This window comes from Egretta garzetta, unplaced genomic scaffold (assembly GCF_000687185.1).
Source record: "Egretta garzetta isolate BGI_Z169 unplaced genomic scaffold, ASM68718v1 scaffold386, whole genome shotgun sequence".
Classification (NCBI taxonomy): Eukaryota; Metazoa; Chordata; class Aves; order Pelecaniformes; family Ardeidae; genus Egretta; species Egretta garzetta.
In genome coordinates this window covers 711,708-734,266 of record NW_009260063.1, presented here as the reverse complement: position 1 = coordinate 734,266, position 22,559 = coordinate 711,708, and the positions used below count along the sequence as shown (strand labels likewise).

At 45.0% G+C, this 22,559-nt stretch overlaps 1 protein-coding gene across 1 annotated transcript in view; it reads left to right on the top strand.

The window, feature by feature from the left end:
- LOC104128326 (phospholysine phosphohistidine inorganic pyrophosphate phosphatase) overlaps positions 1 to 22,559 on the top strand; it is a 93,383-nt gene that overhangs the window by 5,358 nt on the left and 65,466 nt on the right. The window contains exons 4-6 of the mRNA XM_009641087.2: positions 1,499 to 1,562; positions 2,735 to 2,827; positions 12,517 to 12,608. Of these exons, the coding sequence (XP_009639382.1) occupies positions 1,499 to 1,562; positions 2,735 to 2,827; positions 12,517 to 12,608 (249 nt within the window). The remainder of the gene's footprint in view (positions 1 to 1,498; positions 1,563 to 2,734; positions 2,828 to 12,516; positions 12,609 to 22,559) is intronic.

Genomic DNA, 22,559 nt, shown 5'->3' with positions numbered 1-22,559 from the left:
TTGTGTTGTATAATAGCATTGTTCAAAGTGAAATATAGAATCAATCTTTGTTGAAGATTGACAATGTGATCAATGCAAAAATGCCTTTGTACCCTCTGCATATAAAAGTTTATTTATTTGGTCATGCAATGATGTAGACAGCTCTAAAATAGACCCACTGTTACTTTTTTGAAATTGTATTTTTCCTTTTAAAAGAGAGATTTTCAGATACTTTGAGCTCAGTTTTCACCATGAGCGTATTTCTTTTAATGATTCATCATTTAGGCAATCTGAATGCGAGTTCTGAATTAGTTACGCTGGCAGGTAAATTCTCTGACTCAAAGAAGGGAGATTATAAATTGGATTAATTGTTTACCTAACTAGAGAAGCCCCTTTGATGGAAAAGGCCATGCACAAAAACCAGCCACAAGGCAGCTTCGTTTTTAACATGTAGAATCAGTATAATTGGGTGGTCCTTAACAAGGTGCCCACCTTGGGCAAGTAGGTTGATTTTTGGTTGAAGTTTCAGTTCATTCCATAGAAAATGAAAGTGTCAGAGCCACTGAAGCAGAATGCCCTCCTCCTGAAAATTGAGTGATTTACATTTAGCATCTGTTTTGGGCTGAGAGTGGGAATTGGCTTTGTAATTTCTTCTGTCATGCCACTGTCAGAAAATTAAGCTGTTTACGCTAGACTATAGAAGGTTAATGGCTGTTCTAGCAAAGGTCAAGTGGTCATTTTGAAGGGAGGCTGTGCTGAACAATCGAAAATGGCAGAAGGATAAGGCATAAAATCTTAACTGACTGCTCATCCTACCTTTTTTCTCTGTCATATAGAAACCTGTCTTTGCTCTGATCAGGAGAGCTTGGAAGACCTGCCTTAATGTGAATTCCTATTCCAGGAAAACACCGTAACGATACTGATTAATTTTATGAGCTTCATGGCAACAGGAACGTTCTTAGAAGTAACAAACTTTAGCTTGGAGGGCTTTCTTAGTCCCAGTAAACAGTGCCCTGTCTTTCCTTGTGTGGGAGGCTGGTGGCAAGCAATGATGGTCAACTGTTTGGGGTCCCCTTCCAGCTCTACTGAAGAAGGTGTTACAACCACTGGTTGGTGCCAGCCCTCATCTTGCATCTGCTAAGGGGTCTCCGTTGCTGATTAAAGGAAGAGCAGCGTAACTGCTGTCCTTCGTGAGCAACTAGTACTCTGTGCAATATAACACGGGCCAAGTTCATCCTCGATATAAGCTAGTTGAAATCCCTTTGAACCAGTGGAGTCGTGTCCCAGATGCCAGATGGACATCCAGCCTGAGATCTTTTCCCCAAGCACTGCATGGTACTGAGCCTGTCCTTTACTTAATTCCTGGTGTTAAATTAAGGCTCCAGAGTTTCTGATGACTTGACTTTTTGTTGCAGCCATATGGACATCTATATAGGCACAGAAATAATAAAATGTGGTTTCTTTGTATTTAACTGCCAACATTTTCATTTCATTGGAACTTTATCACTTTCATTTCCAGACGCTACTATAAAGAAACCGATGGTCTGAAACTTGATGTTGGAGCATATATGAAGGCATTAGAGGTATTTTATAGCTTGCATTATGCTTACTCGCTCTGTGCACCTTGTTAAAAGAGTAACTGGCATAAACATGGGTCATCTTCTGTAATTACTCACCTTGGTGGAGGAAGTTTCCACAGACTGAAACTCATTTGCTGCATTCTAAAGACGGGTGGATTCATTTGTTTTCTGGCTTCATTCATTTTAACAATTTTATTTAAAATGTGAACTTTTACCATTGTGGTACCTTTATTGGAAGTCAGGCCCTTGAAAGAAGGAGTCAGAAAAGAAAAACATGGAATATTGTCTGTAAGATACCCAAGAGAAACTGAAGGTCTGTTTTATGTTTGGTGTAGCTTTGTTAACACAGCCCTTGCCCTTAACAGTTTACAGCAAAAGGCCTTTATTCCGCAAGATACTGAAGTGCAGTCCTGTTTTTCAGCCTGATTAAGTCTATGCAGAACTGGAACCCAACAGATAAGCCAACCTAAGGGTGAGAGAAGGAGAGAATCACTATTCTGCCTTTTACAGGCTTGCAGAGAGATTATAAAAAATATATAGTAAATGCAGAGAATAAAGCAAAGTAGGGTAGTATACAAGCACAGAAGATAGTGGATATAATGTATGCTTGCAGCACATTCATTTATATCTATTGGGGTTTGTGGAGAGTTTTTGCCTCCCAGGTAAGGTCAGGCTTCTAGTTGTCTAGGAACAATCTAGAAACACCTTTGTCAGCATAGTACTGATATTTAGATGCAGGAAAAGAAAACTTTTTACATCCAGCTGGTCACTTGAATCGTTAAAAATATGCCAGGTCGTTGAAAAAACCCTCTACATCTTTTAAGGTCCTCCAGTGCTTTTCATCATTTCATATGAAGGATGTTTGCTATTTCTTTAAGAGTGATGCTGTTACAAAAGGGAGTGATAGTGGGACTGAAGTCTGCTCTCATGATGGAGAGTGTAACAGGTTTGTAACCTCAGATGTTTCAGGAGGACGATCCTGCCAGAGAATGTTAAACATTTCTGTTATCCAAATTCTCCAGTATTCACCATCACCTGCTAATCTGTTCTGTTATTTAAGGGCAAAAATCAGTAATCATATACTTTTTATACAATTGACTGGAGTTATGGAGTTGAAAAAAGCCTTTCTTGATCAGCATTTTTGGTGTGTCCTTCTCTCTCTTCTTTTATTCCAGTATGCTTGTGATGTTCAAGCTGAGGTAGTGGGGAAACCAGCAGAAAAGTTTTTTGAGTCAGCCTTAGCAGAAATGGGAGTTCCAGCACAGCAGGTAAGGTTTCTGATGCTGTGACCAGTGGCTGTGCCATGTGGTTATGCTCACTGATGCTTTTTTGCTTTTTTTTTTTTTTTTCGCTTTGCTGTCTTTCATGGAAAATTACAGAAGAAGTTGAAGGGAATGTGGCCTGGAGGAGAGGGTAACTTTGAGTGGATCTATAAATATTTTTTTCCAGACCCAGTGTGTTATATATGGTGCAAAGAAATATTTATATTCAGGATCTTCCTACGAATTATTAAAAAAAAAAATTGTTGAAAAAATGTTTCAGAAGGAAAAACTGCTGTTTACCCATTCTGTGAAATAATGTGAAGTAGCCAAAAGAGCACTGACAGCCAAGGAGGTAAATCCTAGCAAGTAGGGACCTGCTGAATTTCTTCTGCCCTGTGTGTACTTGTTACCCTCCTGAAAGGTGTGACATTATTTTCTCTCCTTTTGTGCCATTTGGTTTTTCTCCCTGATGCTTTTTTTCTTTTTTTTTTTTTTTTTCCGCTTTGCTGTCTTTCATGGAAAATTACAGAAGAAGTTGAAGGGAATGTGGCCTGGAGGAGAGGGTAACTTTGAGTGGATCTATAAATATTTTTTTCCAGACCCAGTGTGTTATATATGGTGCAAAGAAATATTTATATTCAGGATCTTCCTACGAATTATTAAAAAAAAAAATTGTTGAAAAAATGTTTCAGAAGGAAAAACTGCTGTTTACCCATTCTGTGAAATAATGTGAAGTAGCCAAAAGAGCACTGACAGCCAAGGAGGTAAATCCTAGCAAGTAGGGACCTGCTGAATTTCTTCTGCCCTGTGTGTACTTGTTACCCTCCTGAAAGGTGTGACATTATTTTCTCTCCTTTTTGATGGTTCTTTTTGACTGCCTGCTATTTCCCTTTTCATTCCTATGTGTCTCTCTTTGCTCTGACTTATGCCATCCATACCTCTACCCAATTTAGAGTCTTCCATCCCTCCCTCCCTCTCTTCCTCCCTCCATTCTCTGCTGTGGTTCCTCCTTCTGGTTGTACTGTTGTGTTGTGCTTTCTTATTTACCTTCCTCCTAAACCATATAGTTCAAAAGAACATGCACTGCTATTGTGAAATTCCTTTATTTGGAGGCTAAAGAAAACAATGCAAAAGAATAAAAGTTAGTTTTCCCAAGGAATTATGGAAGATGTTGTGCCTTGCAAGGTGAGAGGTGCCCCAATGCCTGGCAGTACGCTTGGTGGCTGGAGGCTGCAGCATGGTGGAACTGCAGCCAAAATGTTATTTATTTCCTTTGCTGCCACACTGACTACCTTTTTTTAGTAAAAGGGAAAGGCAGAAGTAAAGCAATTTCTAATTTAGGTGAACGGGAAATGCTGCCTGACCCAAAACCTCCTCCCATGTTATTGGATTCATCACGCTTTCCAGAAACAGGCTGAACGACTGATGCTCCCTGCTTGCTTAGTACAGCCCATTTTTTCCCCTCTCTGTAGTTGTGCCCAGATCCTTTTTATTGATTTGTTGTTATGTCACATAGGACATAAGGATGAGTATGAGATGACTCGCAGACAGCAGTGAATTACAGCGTAATAATTCCATCAGGGAGTTTTGGTGACATTATAAACAACGGGAGTGAAGTTTGGGTGGCTTGTAGGTCCCTAGAGCCTGCAGATGAAATTATGGCCCTGTAATTCAGTATGTGCTTGGGTTTTTACTTTATTATAGAGTGGGGAGATGGAAAAGACCTAGTAGGCCATCTAATCCATCTCCTTCCCCATGCAGGAGTGTTCCCTGCTTCACGTTTATTAATGTTTTGTCCAGACTAGTTTTCAGTGAGCCAAACAACTGGGCTTCTGTAAGTACCCTAGGGACAAGTGTTCACAGCCGAGTAGGTCTCGTGGGCAGGCCCCTTTTTCTGAGATTCATCGGGATGCTTGCCTTTTAAACTGCATCTCCTTATTTCAAGTTTTAGTCCAGGTAAAATAACTGCTTGCGTTCTTGGATATTTTCTCCCTCCAATTACCTCCAGATTTGTTATCATTACAGTAGTTGTCTCTAACTAAAACTGTGTGTTTAGCTCTCAGCAGCTTTCCTTCTGATTCGGTCTCTCTGTACCCCAACGCACTGTGGTGCCCTTTTCTGTTCTCCCTTCAGTTTGTCGATATCTTCCCAGTAACAAGGTAGCTCAGCCTGAACGTAATATCCCAGGTACAGCCATGGCAATTATTCAATCCATTCATCCAGCCAACAAACTCAAAAATCCATTTGAGACACAGAGTGGCATTTGAAGAAAAAGTAGCTGGAAAGAAGGACAAAGGGAAAAAAAAAAAACCCACAGAGCTCAGCCCTTGGATACTGTTCATCTAAATTAGATGCATGAAGGTTTGTGTTTCCTTTCTGCTTGTATCAGAAATGATTGGTGTGTAGCGGTAGGAGGGAGGAGGGGTTTGGTTTTTTTTTTTTTATCCTTGTGGCCCTGCTAGTGGCATTGCTTGCCCTTTTCCATAGGCAGGATGGTGCGGTTCTCCTCAGATGCTGTTTTGCCCAGCTGTGGTACGCTGAGACCGAGTCAGGCCCTGGCACCGCGGGAGGGTACCGTTACAGGCATGTGACAGGACAGCAGAACTCCCGTCTTAAAAACTTTGTTCCAGGGAACAAAATCTGGTAAAATGCATCATCAGGCTGGCAAAAATGGTCCCATAGGGCGAGTGCTTGCCATCGACTACAGGTGGATTTGGATACAGAAAAGCAGCAATAGTCCCCAGCAGAGACTTCTATTTATTCACTCTCTGCTATTTGCCAGATATTTGTAGTGCTATGAGTGACTAACTTTATATTTTGACACAATTTTTTTTTTTCTGTATAGTGTCTAGTGTTAAGTGCCATCAGTTTGTTGTAGTCTTATGTCTAGTCTGTAGGTGTGATTTTTTGTATTCAGAGAGATTCGAGATGAAGAGTATGAGCCTGTCCAGGAAGGAATGCAGTAGATGCCACTGCATAACAGCAGCAGTCACTCTGCTTTTGACTACGGAAAAAATAGTCCATGCTGCTGGAGTTAAAACCGGGATCATGATGCACGTGCATAGTAGGAACAAATTACAGCAGAGCAAACTACCTTAATTCTGACATGTTTTCCTAACTTTTGAGTGCTTGACCTTGCAACTTTAATGTTCTTTTGAGGAGGATTTGTAGGTTGTTTCGGTTTGTCATACATAATAATAAAAACTCAGTATATGCAGTGCAATGAGTTCCTTAGTAATGCACTGTATTTAATCTCTCTCCTGAATGAACTATGCTTCTCTGCATTTATGATGATCTGACAAGGACTGGTTTTACTTACCTTTACTTTTATAAAATGTTTGCCAATAATTTATTCCACCTGTGGAACGCATTTAATCCATACCGTCATTAAACCATTTTAGATGAGCTGTGCTTTTGAAAACATATTACAATTTTCTTCCACCTGACTTCTAATGAAAAATACCTTTTTAATAAAGCTGCTCACCACAGTAATTCTAGACAGTGGCAAATCTTAAATTTCTCAGGCTGCTTTAATCAATAAAGTTATCACCAGTCGTTTCCCTTGATAACTGCTTCTTACTGAGACCCTGACTTTGCCTTCTGCTGCTGTGAGACGTTTTCAACCTGCACTTAGAATAGGAGGAACTCCCCAAAGTCCAATTTTCATTTTAACCTTTCCTCAATGGCCTAGAAATAACAGATTGCCAGTATTACTTTAATAGATTGGAAATTTAAACCTCTTAGAGGTAACCAGACCTATCTTATGATTCAGTAATATGACAAAGAATAACACATCTTAAAGGTTACTGAAATGCCTAATTCATATGTTTTAAGGCAGCTGTAACAGTGGATGATTTTTACAGCTTTACAATAAAACCTAAATAATGTTAAGGTTCCGGTAGTTTTATATAATCATAAAAAGTTCTCTCTGTAGCAAATTGTCCTGCTTTAATGGGAGTTATGGCAGGTCATACTGGAGTGCATAAACTACTGGTAGTTAACCAATTCCCATTTCTGCCACCTGCAAGTCTCAGGTGGGAGTTAGTGGCGCGTGAGAGCAGAGGGAGGTCACCCCGAGAGTGGCACAGAGGACCTGCCGCCGTGCCGCCATCCCCCCTGGCTCACCGGCCACAGTGGGGAAAGATTTTCCATCTCGGAAAGAAGAGTGGAGTGGCCGAGTGACATTTCGAGCTTCGAGTCCTGCTGCAAGCTTATTGAAACCTGGCTGCTTTGGAAGTCTGCCCTGGAGGTTTAATGTATTTCTTTGTTTCACCTGCCTTGTTGTACAGTTTCTCCCAGGTCAGAGGCCACGTGCGATGCCCTTTGCATGTTTGATGTTTGCACAGCTAGTAGTTCCAAGATGGGAACATAATTAACAGTAATATGGAATCCTCAAGCCTAGGAGATTACCGGTTGAGCCAAGGAGAATATGGAGAAAAGTAAATACGTTGTATTTCTTGTGCAAAGGGGTTAATACATTAATAAAAATTTTGTGTGTAAGCTTCATTTCCTTACGTCCCTGGCACATTTAGCTTGATTAAGGTTATTAAGCCCACAGCAAAAATCTGCTTAGGCATAAATATGTTTGACTCTAGAAATGTTAGCTGGGTTAAATATCCTGTTGAAGTTTGCACACTTCCTTGTGTGCATTTCTTCATTTGCATCCTCCATAGACTTCAGGCTCCAAAATACCGTACGAGCTTGTCCTAGTAAAACATCTTATGTTTGCAACACAAGCATGACTGGGTAATACAGAATATTGTCTTTCTGACCTCATTCATTGTCTTACTCCCTAATTCCTTTTCTGATCAAATATTTTTCTGTGATTTTAGTGAATACTTAAACTCTGCAGACAAAAATTACCTGAGGTTCCCATTCGCCACCCTACCAGCATCTCTGAAGGCTTGTTAGTATTGGCTGCTTCTGTGGGTAAGAGGAGTCAGTCACCACCTCCATTCAGCTTTGGGTCCGTGGCCCAGACACCACCAGTAAAATTGCTGACCATGATGGTGATTTCTGTGCCACAGACGTTTTCCCAGGACGGGATAACATTGCACCTTCCCACCCCCAGATTCTTGGAGGTCGTGCTCACCTCCTCCATTATCGCTGCCAATCTGGGTTGAGTTTGATGGGGACCCTTCAAGAGCAGTGGCTTCCCTCAGCTTTGGCACACGTGTGCTTTATGTACTGCATGCGTACAACCACACGTGCCATCTCTCACCAGCTGTACAGTTTAGGAAAATACAAATTCCGCCCATTTTAATTCTTTGATGATTTGTCTTGAAACCAGAGAGACTGTCTCACTGCGTTTTGCCATTCTTTTTAGTGAATTTCTAACCGGTCTAAAAGAAGTAAGTTCTGCAGAATAATTGAACAGATTAATGGTGTGATCCCTGTGTAAAATGTGAACACGAATGGGGATCTTTTAATTCTTGCTTTCAGTGGGTATGTGACCTTTTGGTTTTATATCTTTCTCTCTCTTCTTACCATATTGCAGTCAGAGAGGAAGTTAAACCCAGGTTTGACAGGTAGAGTTTTTTTATTTCCCTTGACAGTGCACCTTTTGACCTCTATCTTCTTGGCAATGATTTTTTAAATCCTAAATGATTTGGGAATAATTGCTCCTCCTTTAGTGATTATTGCCCTTCACTGATAGTAAATCTGTGAAATCCCTGGGGGCTGGAGTACGTTTTTGTATGCGTATGCCACAAGCTGGCCTGGACAGGCATCGCTGCTCATCTGCAGCTGCACTTGCAGAGCTGCCGGAGTCTTGCAGGAAAACTTGCCTGGACGGGGTAAAACAGCCCCGGCAAGCAAGCGAGTGCTTGGTGGGCGGCCCCGCTCTGCCCTTTCCCATTTTCAGAGGAAATTAATTCTTAGGGTTTTGAGAACCCAGGGCTGAAGTTGTCTTTACTTCAGAAGTCTCATCCTGAACTTCTGGGTTCGGGCTGAGCAAGGACATGCAGGTGGCGGAGGGCAGGTCCGCTCCTGTGGTCCCCCCTGCGGACTCTCTGGGTCCCCCCTGCAGCCGTTCCCTGTCCCCCTCGGGGAGGTGCTGGAAGGAATTTTATAAGAAGAGGGGATTATAAACTATTAAGGCCAGTGGTTGGGAATGATTAAATATCTCAAAACAGCTTGCGGGGAGAAATTGGTAATGGTGGTTGGCTGGGAGCAGTGTTACAGCTCTGCAGGTAACAGTGGGATTAATCTGTTTTCCTCATCTGTGCATACATGCTTTATTTATTAATTACTTAAAGTTAACCCATCGTTTTCTCCCCATTTCATGCTGGATTGCTTACTTGGAGGAGTGGTAAGGAAAGGTGAACTATCTACAGGGGAAGGCATCTTATTAGGAACACACATGTTGCCATGAGCAGAGCGGATGAGGAAAATGGTCTGATAATGAAAGGATGAAAAAGACTGAGCCCTCCTTCGCCCAGTGGCTTTGAAGCGGTTTGTGAGCAGGCAGCTGGAAAGGCAGAGCTACCCGTCCCAAAGCCCGCTGCTGCTCCTTCCCCTGGGCATATTTTCCCCGGCTCTGACCCCTTTGCCACAAGCCCTTCTGTCTCTCTGCTCCTTAACGGAGCTCTCAAAGCCTGGCCACAGCCGTGACTCTTGTGGGCAGAATGAAGCAAGGGTGGGCATGTATAAACTGTTTCAAAATAAACTATTTCCATTGTGGGACCAGACAAATGAGCCTTGACTTGAGGGGGCGTCCTATTACGTCCTGTCACCTGCAGCATGATGGTTGTCCCTCCTCTGAACGGTATTTTAAAACAGCATGGAGGATAGATTGGGCTGGTCACTACTATACATAATCTTGCACACTGCACCTGATGGGTTTCTCAAAAGACGATTTAGTTTTTATCAGCTGAAGTTGTTCCAGATACACGTGTTTGTAGCTCAGTTTGGTTCATGAATGCTCTCAGAAAATCTTCTGTTCAGCTGGGGCTTCAGGTGTATCCCGAGGTTTCCTTTACATGCTGTGTAAAGTGGGAGAAGATTCTGTTGTAATTAGATGATTAATAAAAATAGCTCCAGAGCTTTAATATTTTTAGACTTCTTCTATATGTATGGTTTAGTCCTGCCCAGCAGGCTGCTTACGGAGAGGGAACTGAAGTGTGGGTGACACAGAAGATGAACTGGCTCTTGTAGGGTTGCATGCTATGTAAAAAAGAGGTGCTCCCACGTGAAAGCAAAGGAAGAAGAGGACTTTATATTAGGCAGAACTGGTAACTGGAACGGCGCCTGCAACACAGACTTTCTCTACGTTTTTGTCCTTAAAGCTGCAGCCAGCTGTATGAAAAGACTCAGCATTCCTTTTAGGTTGCTGCTTCTGGAGAAGCTGGTCCCTGCTTCTGCTGCGCACGCCTCGTTCCCATGACCTCTCTGACAAGGGCCTATTTATCAGTTCTCTGCAGATGGAAGGGTGCTGGGTTGGCTTTCTCCGCGTGCCCAGCGGAGTCCCCCTTGGCCCTGCTGTCTGTAACCCAGCTGCCATCGAGGCAACCCTGGTCCCTTCTGTGCCTTTTAACCTCCCAAGCCCCATTCAAGGGCAAGTGTTGGGTGCTGCACCTGGGGAGGTCGAACCCCACGCACCAGTCCAGGCTGGGGGCTGACCTGCTGGAAAGCAGCTCTGCTGAGAGGGACCTGAGAGTCCTGGTGGATGACAAGCTGACCATGAGCCAGCAGTGTGCCCTTGTTGCCAAGAAGGCCAGTGGCATCCTGGGGTGCATTAAGAGGAGCGTGTCCAGCAGGTGGACGGAGGTTCTCCTCCCCCTCTACTCTGCCCTGGTGAGACCCCACCTGGAGTACTGTGTCCAGTTCTGGGCTCCCCAGTTCAAGAAGGATGAGGAACTCCTAGAGAGAGTCCAGAGGAGAGCAACAAGGATGATAAAGGGACTGGAGCATCTCTGCTATGAGAAAAGGCTGAGGGAGCTGGGCTTGTTCAGCCTGAAGAAGAGAAGACTGAGAGGGGACCTCATCAACACATACAAATATCTTAAGGGTAGAAGTCACGAGGACAGAGCCAGACTCTTTGCAGTGGTGTCCAGCGACAGGACAAGGGACAATGGGTACAAACTGAGACAGAAGAGGTTCCAGTTGAATATGAGGAAAAACTTCTTGACTTTGAGGGTGACAGAGCACTGGCCCAGGCTGCCCAGGGGGATTGTGGAGTCTCCTTCTCTGGAGATATTCAAAGCCTGCCTGGATGAAGTCCTGTGTACCATGCTCTAGGAGAACCTGCTTGAGCAGGGGGGGTGGACTAGATGATGTCCCGAGGTCTCTTCCAACCCTTGCCATTCTGTGATTCTGTGATATGTGGGACAAGGGACCATCGTGACAGACCCTAGGAAAATCTCCAACCACACAAAATATAAGGGCAATTTCTTTAGTAAGAAAAGCAGCACTTGGCATAGTGACCCCGTGTATCTGATGTGCAGGTATGAAAATAATCAAGGGTAGTTGGAAGGAATGGGAATTCAGGCAGGAATTTCTAGAGTTGCAAGGTGCCGTTGTCGTGAAAGCCTGGCAGTTAGGTTTATGGAGCAGGAGGCTAAGTCAACAAGACAAAGATCAAGTGGCTGAAGATGCAACTAATTAATGTATATTAGATAAAATTCAACTTTGATACAGAAGGTGCAAAAAGATACCTTAAAGTTGGATGGAAAAACTAGATTACATATTTTCAAAGCTGGTGTGTTTCCCCATACTTAGGTGCTGCCTCCGTTCTCTTCAGAGTAATCCAGAATGCCTTTGGAATGTTGAAAGCTGATTTTTTGCTTATTAATTGAAGATTACTGTTTTGAGTATATGCTGGGTTTTGTTGAAACTATAAAATGAGCCCCCCCGACCACGTTTAAATTTGAAGAATAAAATAAATGTGGTAATTTTTAATGCAGGATGCTAATAAGCACTTGAAATTTTGAAGACCTGGTTGTTAATGCGAAAGACACTTTGGTTGACACACTTCAATTTAACAAGATCTTTACCAAAGAGAGGAACTCTGAAGCGCACACGTGTGCTACGTGTTTTCATCAGACACTGAGCCAAATCGTAGCACAGCCAGAAGGGCTTTTCTCAGTTGCATTTTTTTGATAATCTACTCAATTAAGTTTATTATTATTTGCGTAGACCTAAGCTGACTGTAATGCAAACCACGCTAGGCCTGTACATATCACATCACATTGTGCAAAAGTAAGTAAACCAGATTTTACAGTGATTTTCCAAATTTCTGTATCAACCTGGGGGATCAAGCTCTGTGAAGTTAGACATCTCAGTGATCGCAAGCTTAAGCTTTGGACTGGCTTTTAGAATACTGATTTTAAGGAAATGTTTAAAAAGTGAAGCTGCTTGGAGCATAACGTAAATGCATCATGAGGAACAGAATAGGACTAGCTTCATAAAATTCAGCATCTTCTTTGAAGTGTGCCAAATCACTTTGATTTTTGTGATTGATTACAAATTGTACAGATGTGTGCTGCACGAGTACATTGCTTGAGGAGCTATAGCATGAATTATATTCAAGGTAGGATGACTTCTAATCAATACGATGACAATATTATCTTGTTTAATTTGTCTGATGGCAGTATTAAACATCAAATCAAGCTGTTTGTTATGTCAAAGGAGTGTGACGTATGACAGAAATAAAATCCACTTGACGCTGGTTTTTCTGTATTTCATTGCTTTGACAGGCCATCATGATTGGAGATGATATTGTGAATGATGTAGGAGGTGCCCAGCGGTGCGGGATGAGAGCTGTGCAAGTGCGGACAGGGAAGTACAGGTCAGTGCACACGCGACACCCTCTGCTCCATGGGGGCAATCATGGAAAAAGGGGAAATAAATGTAAGTAATGATTTTTGTGTTTACCTTTCTGCCAAACGACACTGTGCTGTAATTTTCTTACAACACATTAATTTCTGAAAGAAAAGGAGTTACGGTTTGGAACCTGGTACACATTCAAAGTGAGTGCGCAAGAGCAGATTTTTTCCATGCCTTTTCCAGTTCTTTTCCCGTTGGTGGCACAAATTTGCCATCAAGGTGCACTTCCACTTGTTGTCTGAACATGGGTAATGGCATTTGTGTTTGCAAAATGCATTTTGGGAAAACACTGTGTGTATGAAAGTGGCAGGAAGGAGCAGACATAATGTCTTTGATCTTTTAAAGAAATATTTTCCGTTAAATTACTGCTACAATTTTTTCATCGCGGTGCATAGAACTGGTGTGTATCTTGTGTTTTGCGTGTGGGTTTTTTTGCTGCTGAGTGAAAGCGTTGTACACTTGATAAAAGACGCGTCTGAAACTTCTAGCGGGGTTAAGATTATAAAATTAGACTGTCGACTCAGAGATCTCTGCGGGTCATATCTCACAGCTTTATGAAGGACTCCATATGTCTGCTGTTTCCTCCAGACATGTATTCAGCACTGAGATGTCTGGAATGTGAGAGCTGTTGCTCCACTTCCCGTCTTACCAGAGTGCAGGCTTCTGCAGGCTCGCTCACCTCTTTCAAATGACCCCTCAAGCCCTTCTCCATGCCGGTGGCTCCGTGTTCCTGAGCTGTCACTGACCCAAGAGCTACCTCCCAGCAGCTGCTGGTGGGAGACCTGAGTGCACTCATAAACAGGGCATGGCCCAGCATTGACTGGTGGCAAGTGAAGCCATCATCTGATGCTCGGGCCAGATTAGGTTTGAGGTCAGCTCAAGGTGACTCTCCAAATGCAGTGAAGACATTGGTCCTTACATCTAATGATATAACATTTGGGTTCCATAACACGCAAAATCTCCTCTTAACCATCTCCTCTTGACCATAACCATGCCTCTTTATAGGAGGCATGGTTCAGTAACAGCATCTGTCATTTGATGTAATTTATATTTTTAGAGTTTTTCTTGATCTTCAAATACTGAGACTGTAAAAGAGAGGTTGTCTTTTTGGGAGGGATGCAACAAGCGAGAATGGTGCTTGCCATGGGCTATCTGAAAAGTTACTTTGTTAGTTTTCAAGTCAATCTCTTTCTCAATTTTCCTTTTAGTTTGTGTAAGGTGATAAAATAATACCCAGTGCCTTGGTTCTAATGGACCAGTAAGTGAAGATGTCTGAGAAAAAGAGAGACAGATGCAAGTATTGTAGTTAGGTATTTTTGCATCTTTGAGATGGTACATCTCAAAATGACTTATCTACCTGAATAAAGCTCAAAAATCAAGATTAAAAAAGTAAGTATATAGTTTGTGCTGTTGGGATTATTTGTCTGTAATCTGTGTAATCCCATTAATTTCCTAAAGGATTCAGCAGTTGATTTTACTCCGATATTAATGGGATCGCTTTGTGAATCCACATCTTAATGCCACACAGACACGGGTGTCAGTGGAGGAGGTATCCCTGCCCACAGAGGTGAATTAGAGCTTTGCTACTGAACAACTATCTCCTGTGACATGCTTTGCCCATAAGATATGCCACAGGTGATGCTGCATCCAAACTGTTCAGGCAACTGACATAAACTGTATACACACACACATATAAATATGTATAATTATATGCTGGAAACACATCTTCTTGTGTCAAGTCTGAGTCATGATTTCACAGCTGAAAGAGAGTCATCAGCTGTTTGAGATGGGGAAAAAAGATTGTTTTCCACTGCCGCGTTTCCTGTTTCAGAGTGCAGTTGCTGTTACCTGAAATCATGTACTGTTGTATGGTAATGAAATACAGGTGAGTGTCTCTCGAAGTTGAGCACGTGGTCCTGTTTTTAGCAATTGTGGGTAAAATGAAATAGCTCTTGTTTGCCAACAGGGACCAGAGATGTGTGTGTGGTGTGTGTATATACATATAAAAGAATGATAGTATACGTGGAAAATGAAAACACAGTGTTTCCAGAAACAGAAAAAACCCAAGTGAATGAAAGCTGATGGGCAAAATAAATGAAAAATAACAGAAAATGTAATTATTTCATAGCTGGTTTAAAGTCTGATTATATATATAAAGTTTTGCATAGGTCCTCTTTCACTTACGTGGTAGCTCTTGTTGACCCAGAGCTGTGTGCTACACCCGAGCGCCTCTGGATGGCACCGTTACTACATTTACTTCGGTATTGGCCACAGCTTCGGGACCTCCCCAGAAAGCTAAGGCTGCTTTTGCAAAGAAATGCAAAGCAGAGAGGCGTCAGGGTTTTGTTGTAGGCGCTGAGGGTTGGTGCGATGGCATTTCCACAGATTTCAGCTCTGAGAGTCTTGCGGCCTGGGACATGGGTTATCACCCCGGTTGAGTTGTCTCTGTGTTTCTACAGCTGTGAGTATTTTTTTCCATTTCCACCACAACAATGGTGCCTCACTTCAGCAAAACGGACACAGAGCTGATTTGAAAATAAAATAAAAAACAACCGAGGAACTATCCTGAGGAGTTGTTGCAGATGCATTTCACAGCATACTGCTGGATACGTGGAAATGACATTATTTGCAGAAGTTATCCCAGTGAAGGCATTTTGCATGTTGTTTTGTAGGTCCAGAGGATCCTGTTGTACCCCCTGGTCTCACCTAAATGCTGTCCCCGACTGGGAGATATTGTCACCTCTGGAGCACAGCTATGCATTGGGGCAGCTCTCATTTCAGGGGTCAATGCAGCTTACGTGAAAATCTTTCAAGTCTGCTGCCCGCCACGTGCCACCGAGGGTTACGCACCGTAGCATAGAAGACGATACGTGAGCCAAGGTTTACTGCACTGTTTATTGTATTTCAGAGGGACTTCAGCGATTGCATGCAGATCACAGGCTGCAAGGCAGCTCGGTGCACTTTACTTGCTTTAGTAAGCTAGAAGAAAAAGTCCCCTTTGGCCCCAAAAGCCTTTTATGGAAAGAATCGGTTGATCTGCTGATGCGGAGGTTTCATCAGTAGATAGGGGTGGACAGGTCTTCCGTGGGGCTGGCAGCCTCCAGCCGGGTACAGGAAGCTGACTGCAGCCTGCAGTGTCGCGGGAGCCCTTCTCTGTGCTGCTGTTTGTGCCGCGTTGCGCAGCGACGGTGGCGGCGGGTGCCAGCTCCCCACAGAGCTGGGGAACTGGTTTTGTAGGCGCAGGGTGCGGATGATTGGCTTGGCAGGCGGGTCGAGGTCCAGAGGAGAAGCAGAAGGGGCGTACATGGAGAGGTGGCATAGCCCCACGGCTGCCTCCCTGCCTGGGCTCTCACCCTCCTGGCCTCTGCAAGGTCTTCTTCTGTGTTGGCTACTCCCAGGGCAAGATTCAAAGTGCAGATTAAGCTGCTGCAAAAACAGTTTTACACCACCTTGGGTCCTGAAAATTAGCTCCTCTGTCTCGCTTCTTTTGGATCTTTAAAGTTTAGCAAAATTTGGGCAGCTGATTTCCTTTAGTATGAGCAGCTTTGCATGTTCCTCATGCCTGCATCTATGTTTATCTTCTCCTCTAAAGCACTTAATCCTCAAGCAGGACTTAATCTCAAGTGTTGAGCTCTTTAGATTAGATATAAGGAAGGAATTCTTCACTCTGAGGGTGGTGAGGCACTGGAACAGGTTGCCCAGAGAAGTTCTGGATGCCCCATCCCTGGAAGTGTTAGGGCTAGGTTGGATGGGGGGCTTTGAGCAACCTGCTCTAGTGGAAGGTGTCCCTGCCCATGGAGGAAGGGGTGGAACTAGGTGATCTTCAAGATCCCTTACAACCCAAACCATCCTATGATTCTGATTCTCAGTAGCTAAACCAGATGTGGCATAGATTATTCCATGAAACGGAATCCTAGCTGCAACGTGGAATAAAATTTCTGTTGGCGCGAGTCAGGGCAGTAATGGAAAGGTGTAGGGATAAGATGGTGTTTTGAGTTGACCTCATCCAGCACCATTCTCTTGACACGGGCTGAGTAGTTGGGATGACTAAGTATAGCTTTTCTTAGGTGTAAAATCCAAACGCAGAGGGTCGGTCTGGTCTGCAGGTTTGTCCACTCTCAGTTTGTCCCATCTACAGGACAGATCAGGTCATTGCTGCAGACTCTTGTGTGTTGAGAGAAGAAGCTGGTAGGTTTTTCAGCATTGGGAAATCTGACGCTAATTACAAAGTTTCTGTGCACACCTGTGTGGAGGCCCTTCATAGCCAACATCTTTCCCATCTAGGGAAGAAAATGTGCTTGTCTTTCCGCACAGGGTATGTGCTAATTCCACTTGCAGCTAATTGGCCTTGACATCAAACCAATAATTTCCACAGTAACTATTGATTCTGCGATGCTGCGTAATATCCTCGTTCCTCTTTGTAGTGTGCAAGTTGGAGCAGAGAAACATTACTTTGAGGCTTTTCCAACTGTCTCCCTGTAAAATCGGAAACAGCTTTCAGGTGCGTCAGTGCATCAAATTGCAGGTGGTTCTTGGCAGGGTGGAAGAATTACCCCTTTCTCCTTGTTGTTATTTACAGGTCTTGATTTGTAAGTAAAGAACTTTGCATTGCGGCAATAGCCAGGAATATTCATGGCAGTGGTACCCGCCGCCCCTGCTCGCCCGTGGGCTCCGAAACGGCATCAGAGTCTGGCAGTATGGGTTCCTCCCCTCTCAGTGCCCACGTGAGGTTTTCTTCGTTTAATTAGGGATTTATCTCAAGGCTATGGCTGATACTGCAACATCCCTGAGCTGCCTTGTTATGGACATAAAGGACACCCCAGGGATGGAGGATACAAGGCTCGAGACCCGTGAGAGCTGCCGTCTCTCCAGCTCTGCCACTGTTCACTGGGAGAACTGGGTCGAGTTACTTCACGTTGCCCTTCTTCAGTTTCCCCGCTTTATAATTATCCGCTGAGAATAATTATCCTGACTTTCTTAATAAAGTGGCTTGTGATCTGTCCCTCTTATCTGATTGAAGAAAGCATACAGAATTTGTACAGATTTATAGGAAATCGGCTCGCCAGGAGAAAAATCCAGACATGATCGAGACAAAACTTGTGACAGAGGAAAGGTCTTTTAGGCTGCTATGGTCAGCTGACTAAGGATTGAGAAAAACAGGGTGGGTCTTTATAATAACCTCCTAAATGAAGTTATACAATTATTCTTAAAAAAAAAAAAAAAAAAGGTTTTCACCCATAGATAAATTCACAACTGGCACTGTGATAGTAAATGAAAGCTCATGACACCTTTTGTGAAGAAATAGTCACATCTCGCTGCTCTGCAGAGAAGCAGCATCCTCCACCCTCGCTTTCTTACTCACTGCCTTACTAACCACAGCCGAGATGAAGAATTTTATTAGTTTGTTCACATCTCCTGGGTCTTGATGGAGCATAGCAGAGGTGCGTAATGAGAACGAAGAGGCAGAGGCACTCCCTTTGTGCTGAAACAGAACCAGGGGCATTTTGATGGCCTCACAGTCCTGATAATTAAGCCTGTGTCAAATATTAAATGGAAAGACTTCCAACAGGTATTTACACTGTAAAACATTGTATTATAATTCATGTTAGTTAATGTCTTAAGCAATGTTTATTAAAACCTAGTGTCAGCTTTTTCATTTTAGCGTGGTAGCTGATTGCAGTCAATCCTAAGGCATAGTCTTACTCACCATTTATTGCACATTCAAATCACAGTCTGCTCTGTCCACGTGAGGATCTTCACATGTGTTTATCAATTTCTTGACCACAATTTGGTTACTGTAATCTTTGAATCAGCTTTGGTGAGGAAGTTCAGAATAAATACTGCAGTGCCTTAGCATATGCATACTCATCTGACGACAGCCTTAAATTTTCCCGGCATGTTCAAAAGTCCAGACACAGAAATTACAGTTTTAGTATCTGGTGCTTTAGGAATGAGTGGACCTATGAGAAGGTTTAAGTTCTTGCTGCTGTAGTATGCTGTTATAATCCAACCATCCACTTGCCAGCGTTGGGTATAGCCAATCGCAATGCAAAATAACAAAGTGCATTGGAAATAATTATTGAACTACAAGTGGTGAACTTGGGAAGCAGAAGATTTTACCCTCTGACTTTAAAGAATCGACTTTCGTGTGTCTTGAGTATTTCTGTTTCCTTAACTGAACATAGCCAAGTGTTTACTTTCCAGTGAAGTTACTACCTGATATTAGAAATACCAGTTGGACTAGATGATCGTTGTGGGTCCCTTTCAGCTGCACTGTTCTGTTCTGTTCCGTTGTCTTGTATTGTATTGTATTCTGTTCTGTTCGGTTCTGTTCTATTCTATAGGAAAGATGGGGAAAATCTTTTTAGTAGGGCCAGCTGGGACAGGACAAGGGGGGATGGCTTTAAACTGAAGCAGGGTAGGTTTAGACTGGATGTAAGGAAGGAATTCTTTACGCTGAGGGTGGTGAAACCCTGTCAGGGGTTGCCCAGAGAGGGGGTGGAGGCCCCATCCTTGGGAACATTCCAGGCCAGGTTGGCCGGGGCTGTGAGCAACCTGATGTGGTTCAAGGTGTCCCTGCTCCCTGCAGGGGGGTTGGGCTGGGTGACCTCTGGGGGTCCCTTCCCACCCAAAACATTCTGTGATTCTATGATTCTATTCTAAATGCAGATTATACCTGAGCTAAAACACACCTGAAAGGAGTAAGGGGGAATAGAAAGTTCTGCTAGATTGTAGCTAATGTGTAAATTTAATTGTCTTCAGTCTGAAAGAGAAATCGGAGTTTTGGGGTTTTTTTTATTAGCAGGTTAATTTATTTGTTGGTACCATAATAAACCTCGGGGAAGCAGAGTGTGCTCAGGACGTAGCCATGCTAGGTGCTGTATGTATGCTCATGTGCCATTCTGAAAAAATTAGTCAGAAAAGAGATCAGTCTGTGATGAGAGTAGGGGCAAAGGAGGAATTTATTATCCCTTATTTATTCGGGAGGAATGTATCAGGTCAGTGAGGAAGTGCAGTATTACACAGCAGTCTGGACGGTTCTGCTCTCTACCTGTCTAACGACCAACTTTTCCTTAGCAGTCCTAATCTAATCAACTGTCACATCTCAAACACTTATGAAAGGAAACAATTTGCATTTTGCAAATCAAGATGGTAGTGACCGCATCAGCCTCTGCTGCAGTTTTGCTTCCCCTCTTGCTTCACATCCAGGCAAGGCAGGCAGTAGCAGAGGCAGCTGCCCTAAAGGTTTCCACCTCTCCTCTTCTGAAGTTGGTAAATAAAGGGCTGAAGGAGGAGGAGGAGGAGGTACCAGTGTCAGCTGCTGGAAGCAAGGAGGACCTGGGAGGGCACATGGGCTTGGTGTGTGGGACTAAACCACTTCCAGACCCTTTCTGAAAAGCGTCCAAAGTTAATGGCCGCTTTGTTTTTGTTCTCTTTCGCTCTGGTGCCTCGATGTCTTGGTAGCCCATGCCAGCCTGGGCTGGCAGCCTTCCTCCCCCTGACACACCATGTACGCTCGTGCATCTGCGTGAGAAACACCAGCGCCCTTGGCAGCCGCTTGTCCAACGAGTCTGTGTTTCTCTCCTCCCTGCAGATAAGTGATTCATGAGCGGAGGCGGAGGTGGCTGGCCTGCCCGAAAGGAGGCAGCTCGGGGGCTTCCCAGGGTTTCCCCGGAGTGTGTTCAGCTCCCGCGCAGCACCCGCCGGCACCCTGGCCTCCCCCGAGCTGCCCGCCCTGGTCGGGCAAACCCACCGCTAGCTCCTGCCAGGGCCCCAGCCTCCTTCCCTGGTACGACCCCGAGCAGCGCAGCCTGCGAGGCGGCACAGGCAGCCAGTCCCTGCTTATTTTTATCTTTAGGGGCCTTTTCTCCGTGCCAGCGTAAGGCTGCGGAAGGAGAATTCCATGGCGGAGCAGTCCTGGGAGCCGGCTGAGCGCAGCAGTGTTTCCTAAACACTTGTCACTTGCAGAACACCGAGCTGTATTAGCTTCGTCAACATTTGACAGTGATGGTGAATACTATACCCATCGCTAACTACTTTATTTCCGTAAAAATGCTAATGAGCGTGTTGAAATGTGCTGCAGAAGTGGCAGAGCTGGGACAGCTGCACAGTTGTGGTTTCACTAGAGATTTCCTTTTTTTAAAACACAGGTTCCTCTTCTCTGCGTATTTTTTCCCCGTAGTTAAATGTCATCCCAGCTCCCTTGGTGCGTGGAGTCCTCTCGGTGAGCAGCACGGGGAGCGTGGCAGAAGGGGAGACTGCTCTGATTGATAAAACCAAAGCAGAGCCTTGCTTTCAAAGGGAGAGAGAAGCAAACGAGAGAGGCAGGCCGAGTCAGCTCCTGATGTAACTCCCTCGGAGCAAATGGTTTAGTATCTGAAATTCAATCTTCTGGCTTGGGCCCTTGCTCGCACTGTAAACATGCTCGGGAGCCATGGTGCTGGCGCCCTGCAAGCACAAACCAGCCGAGTATTCAATGCTTTGATGCCGTGCTGCGCGGCCCGTGGGTGCTGGAGGGTCACCTGCAGGCTTATCTAGTGACACTCGTTTTTTCCTCTTAAGAGGGGGTTTAACCAACAAACCCAGAGTGGCTGGCTGGTCCCCAGTGTGTTTTCTGCTCTTGAGGGGCCCCGTGTTTGTGTCGCCGTCTGCTCGGGCACGTGGCTGTGCAGTCGCAGGGGAGCCGGGTGCTCAGAGGTGGGGTGCTCTCAGAGGACCACGGGGCCGTCGCAACTGGTCCCAGAGCCACGCTGGGGGCCCTGCTGTGGGCATGTGGCTTTTCCAGCAGCCACAGAGGTGGTGGAGACCGGTGTTTGGTGAGGTGGGTGGGAGCGGGGCTGCCAGCCCGCTCAAGCCGAGGGAGACAGGGGACACGGGACACAGGGACCGCTCCCCCTCCAGCTGCCGGGCTGGTGGCTGGTCTCAGCCCCTTCGGGAGGCATGATGTGACTTGCCCAGTGTTAAAAATAAAGCACCTGGCAGTGCCAGCTTTTAGGTCTTCTACAAGCGCTGGGGAACTCCAGTGGCTCCGTACGTGAGTGCTCATGTACTGTGGCAGGAGTAAGAGCGGAGTGTGAGAAAAGGGGTTTGGGTGAAGAGCAGCACTCCCTCGCCACCCCCAGCGCCGGGCAGTGCTCTTCTCCGGGGATGAAGACAGCTTGCAGCTGGTGCTGGGACATGACTCACGTTCACACTTTGCCCTGAAACGATGACGATTCTTGTCTGTGGTTTTCAGTCATTGTCAACAGCGTATATGGTTACAGCTCAGCCCCTCATGCTCAGAGGCTGCCGAAAGACGAGCTCATTCAGCATGCGGGGCTGGTGCTGTTGCGTGGGGTCTGTGTCCCATGTCGAGTCTTTAAACTCCAGCCACCAGCCTCCCTAAAAGCAGAGATGGGTGTTGGGGTGGTGGGGAGCGGGACCGGGGAGCCCCGGCTGGCTGCGGCTGCCCGCGCTCTTGCTCTTTGTACCAGCCTGCAGCTCGTCTCAAAAGCTTTTTCCTTTTCTTAACTCCACTCTGACTGAGTCTAAAATGGCCCCACATGATCAGCTGGGTCTAGTACTCTGCTAAATGCTGCTCCCAGCTCGTAGGCCCATTCCCGTGTGAATATAATTTCTGTGGCGCCTTCAGGGGCTCACTCCAGTCATTTTGGAGGGTGATCTTGGCCATGCTCCTTGCATGTTACTTAATGCCAGCGTATGCTTTTATTTCACAGCTCCGATTGCTTTTCCGTTCCCAGTTGTGCTCCGAGCGCCCCCTGAGGTGTACGGGGAGGAGGGGGTGCCAGGTTTGCCTCTCCAGCCTCCGCTCGCTCCCAACCCGTTGCGGCCGTGGTCGGTCTCCAGGTAAGCAGGGTCGCACAGTCTGTCCCTAGTGGGAGGCTTGGCTGCGCGGGGCATGTCCCGGTGGTGC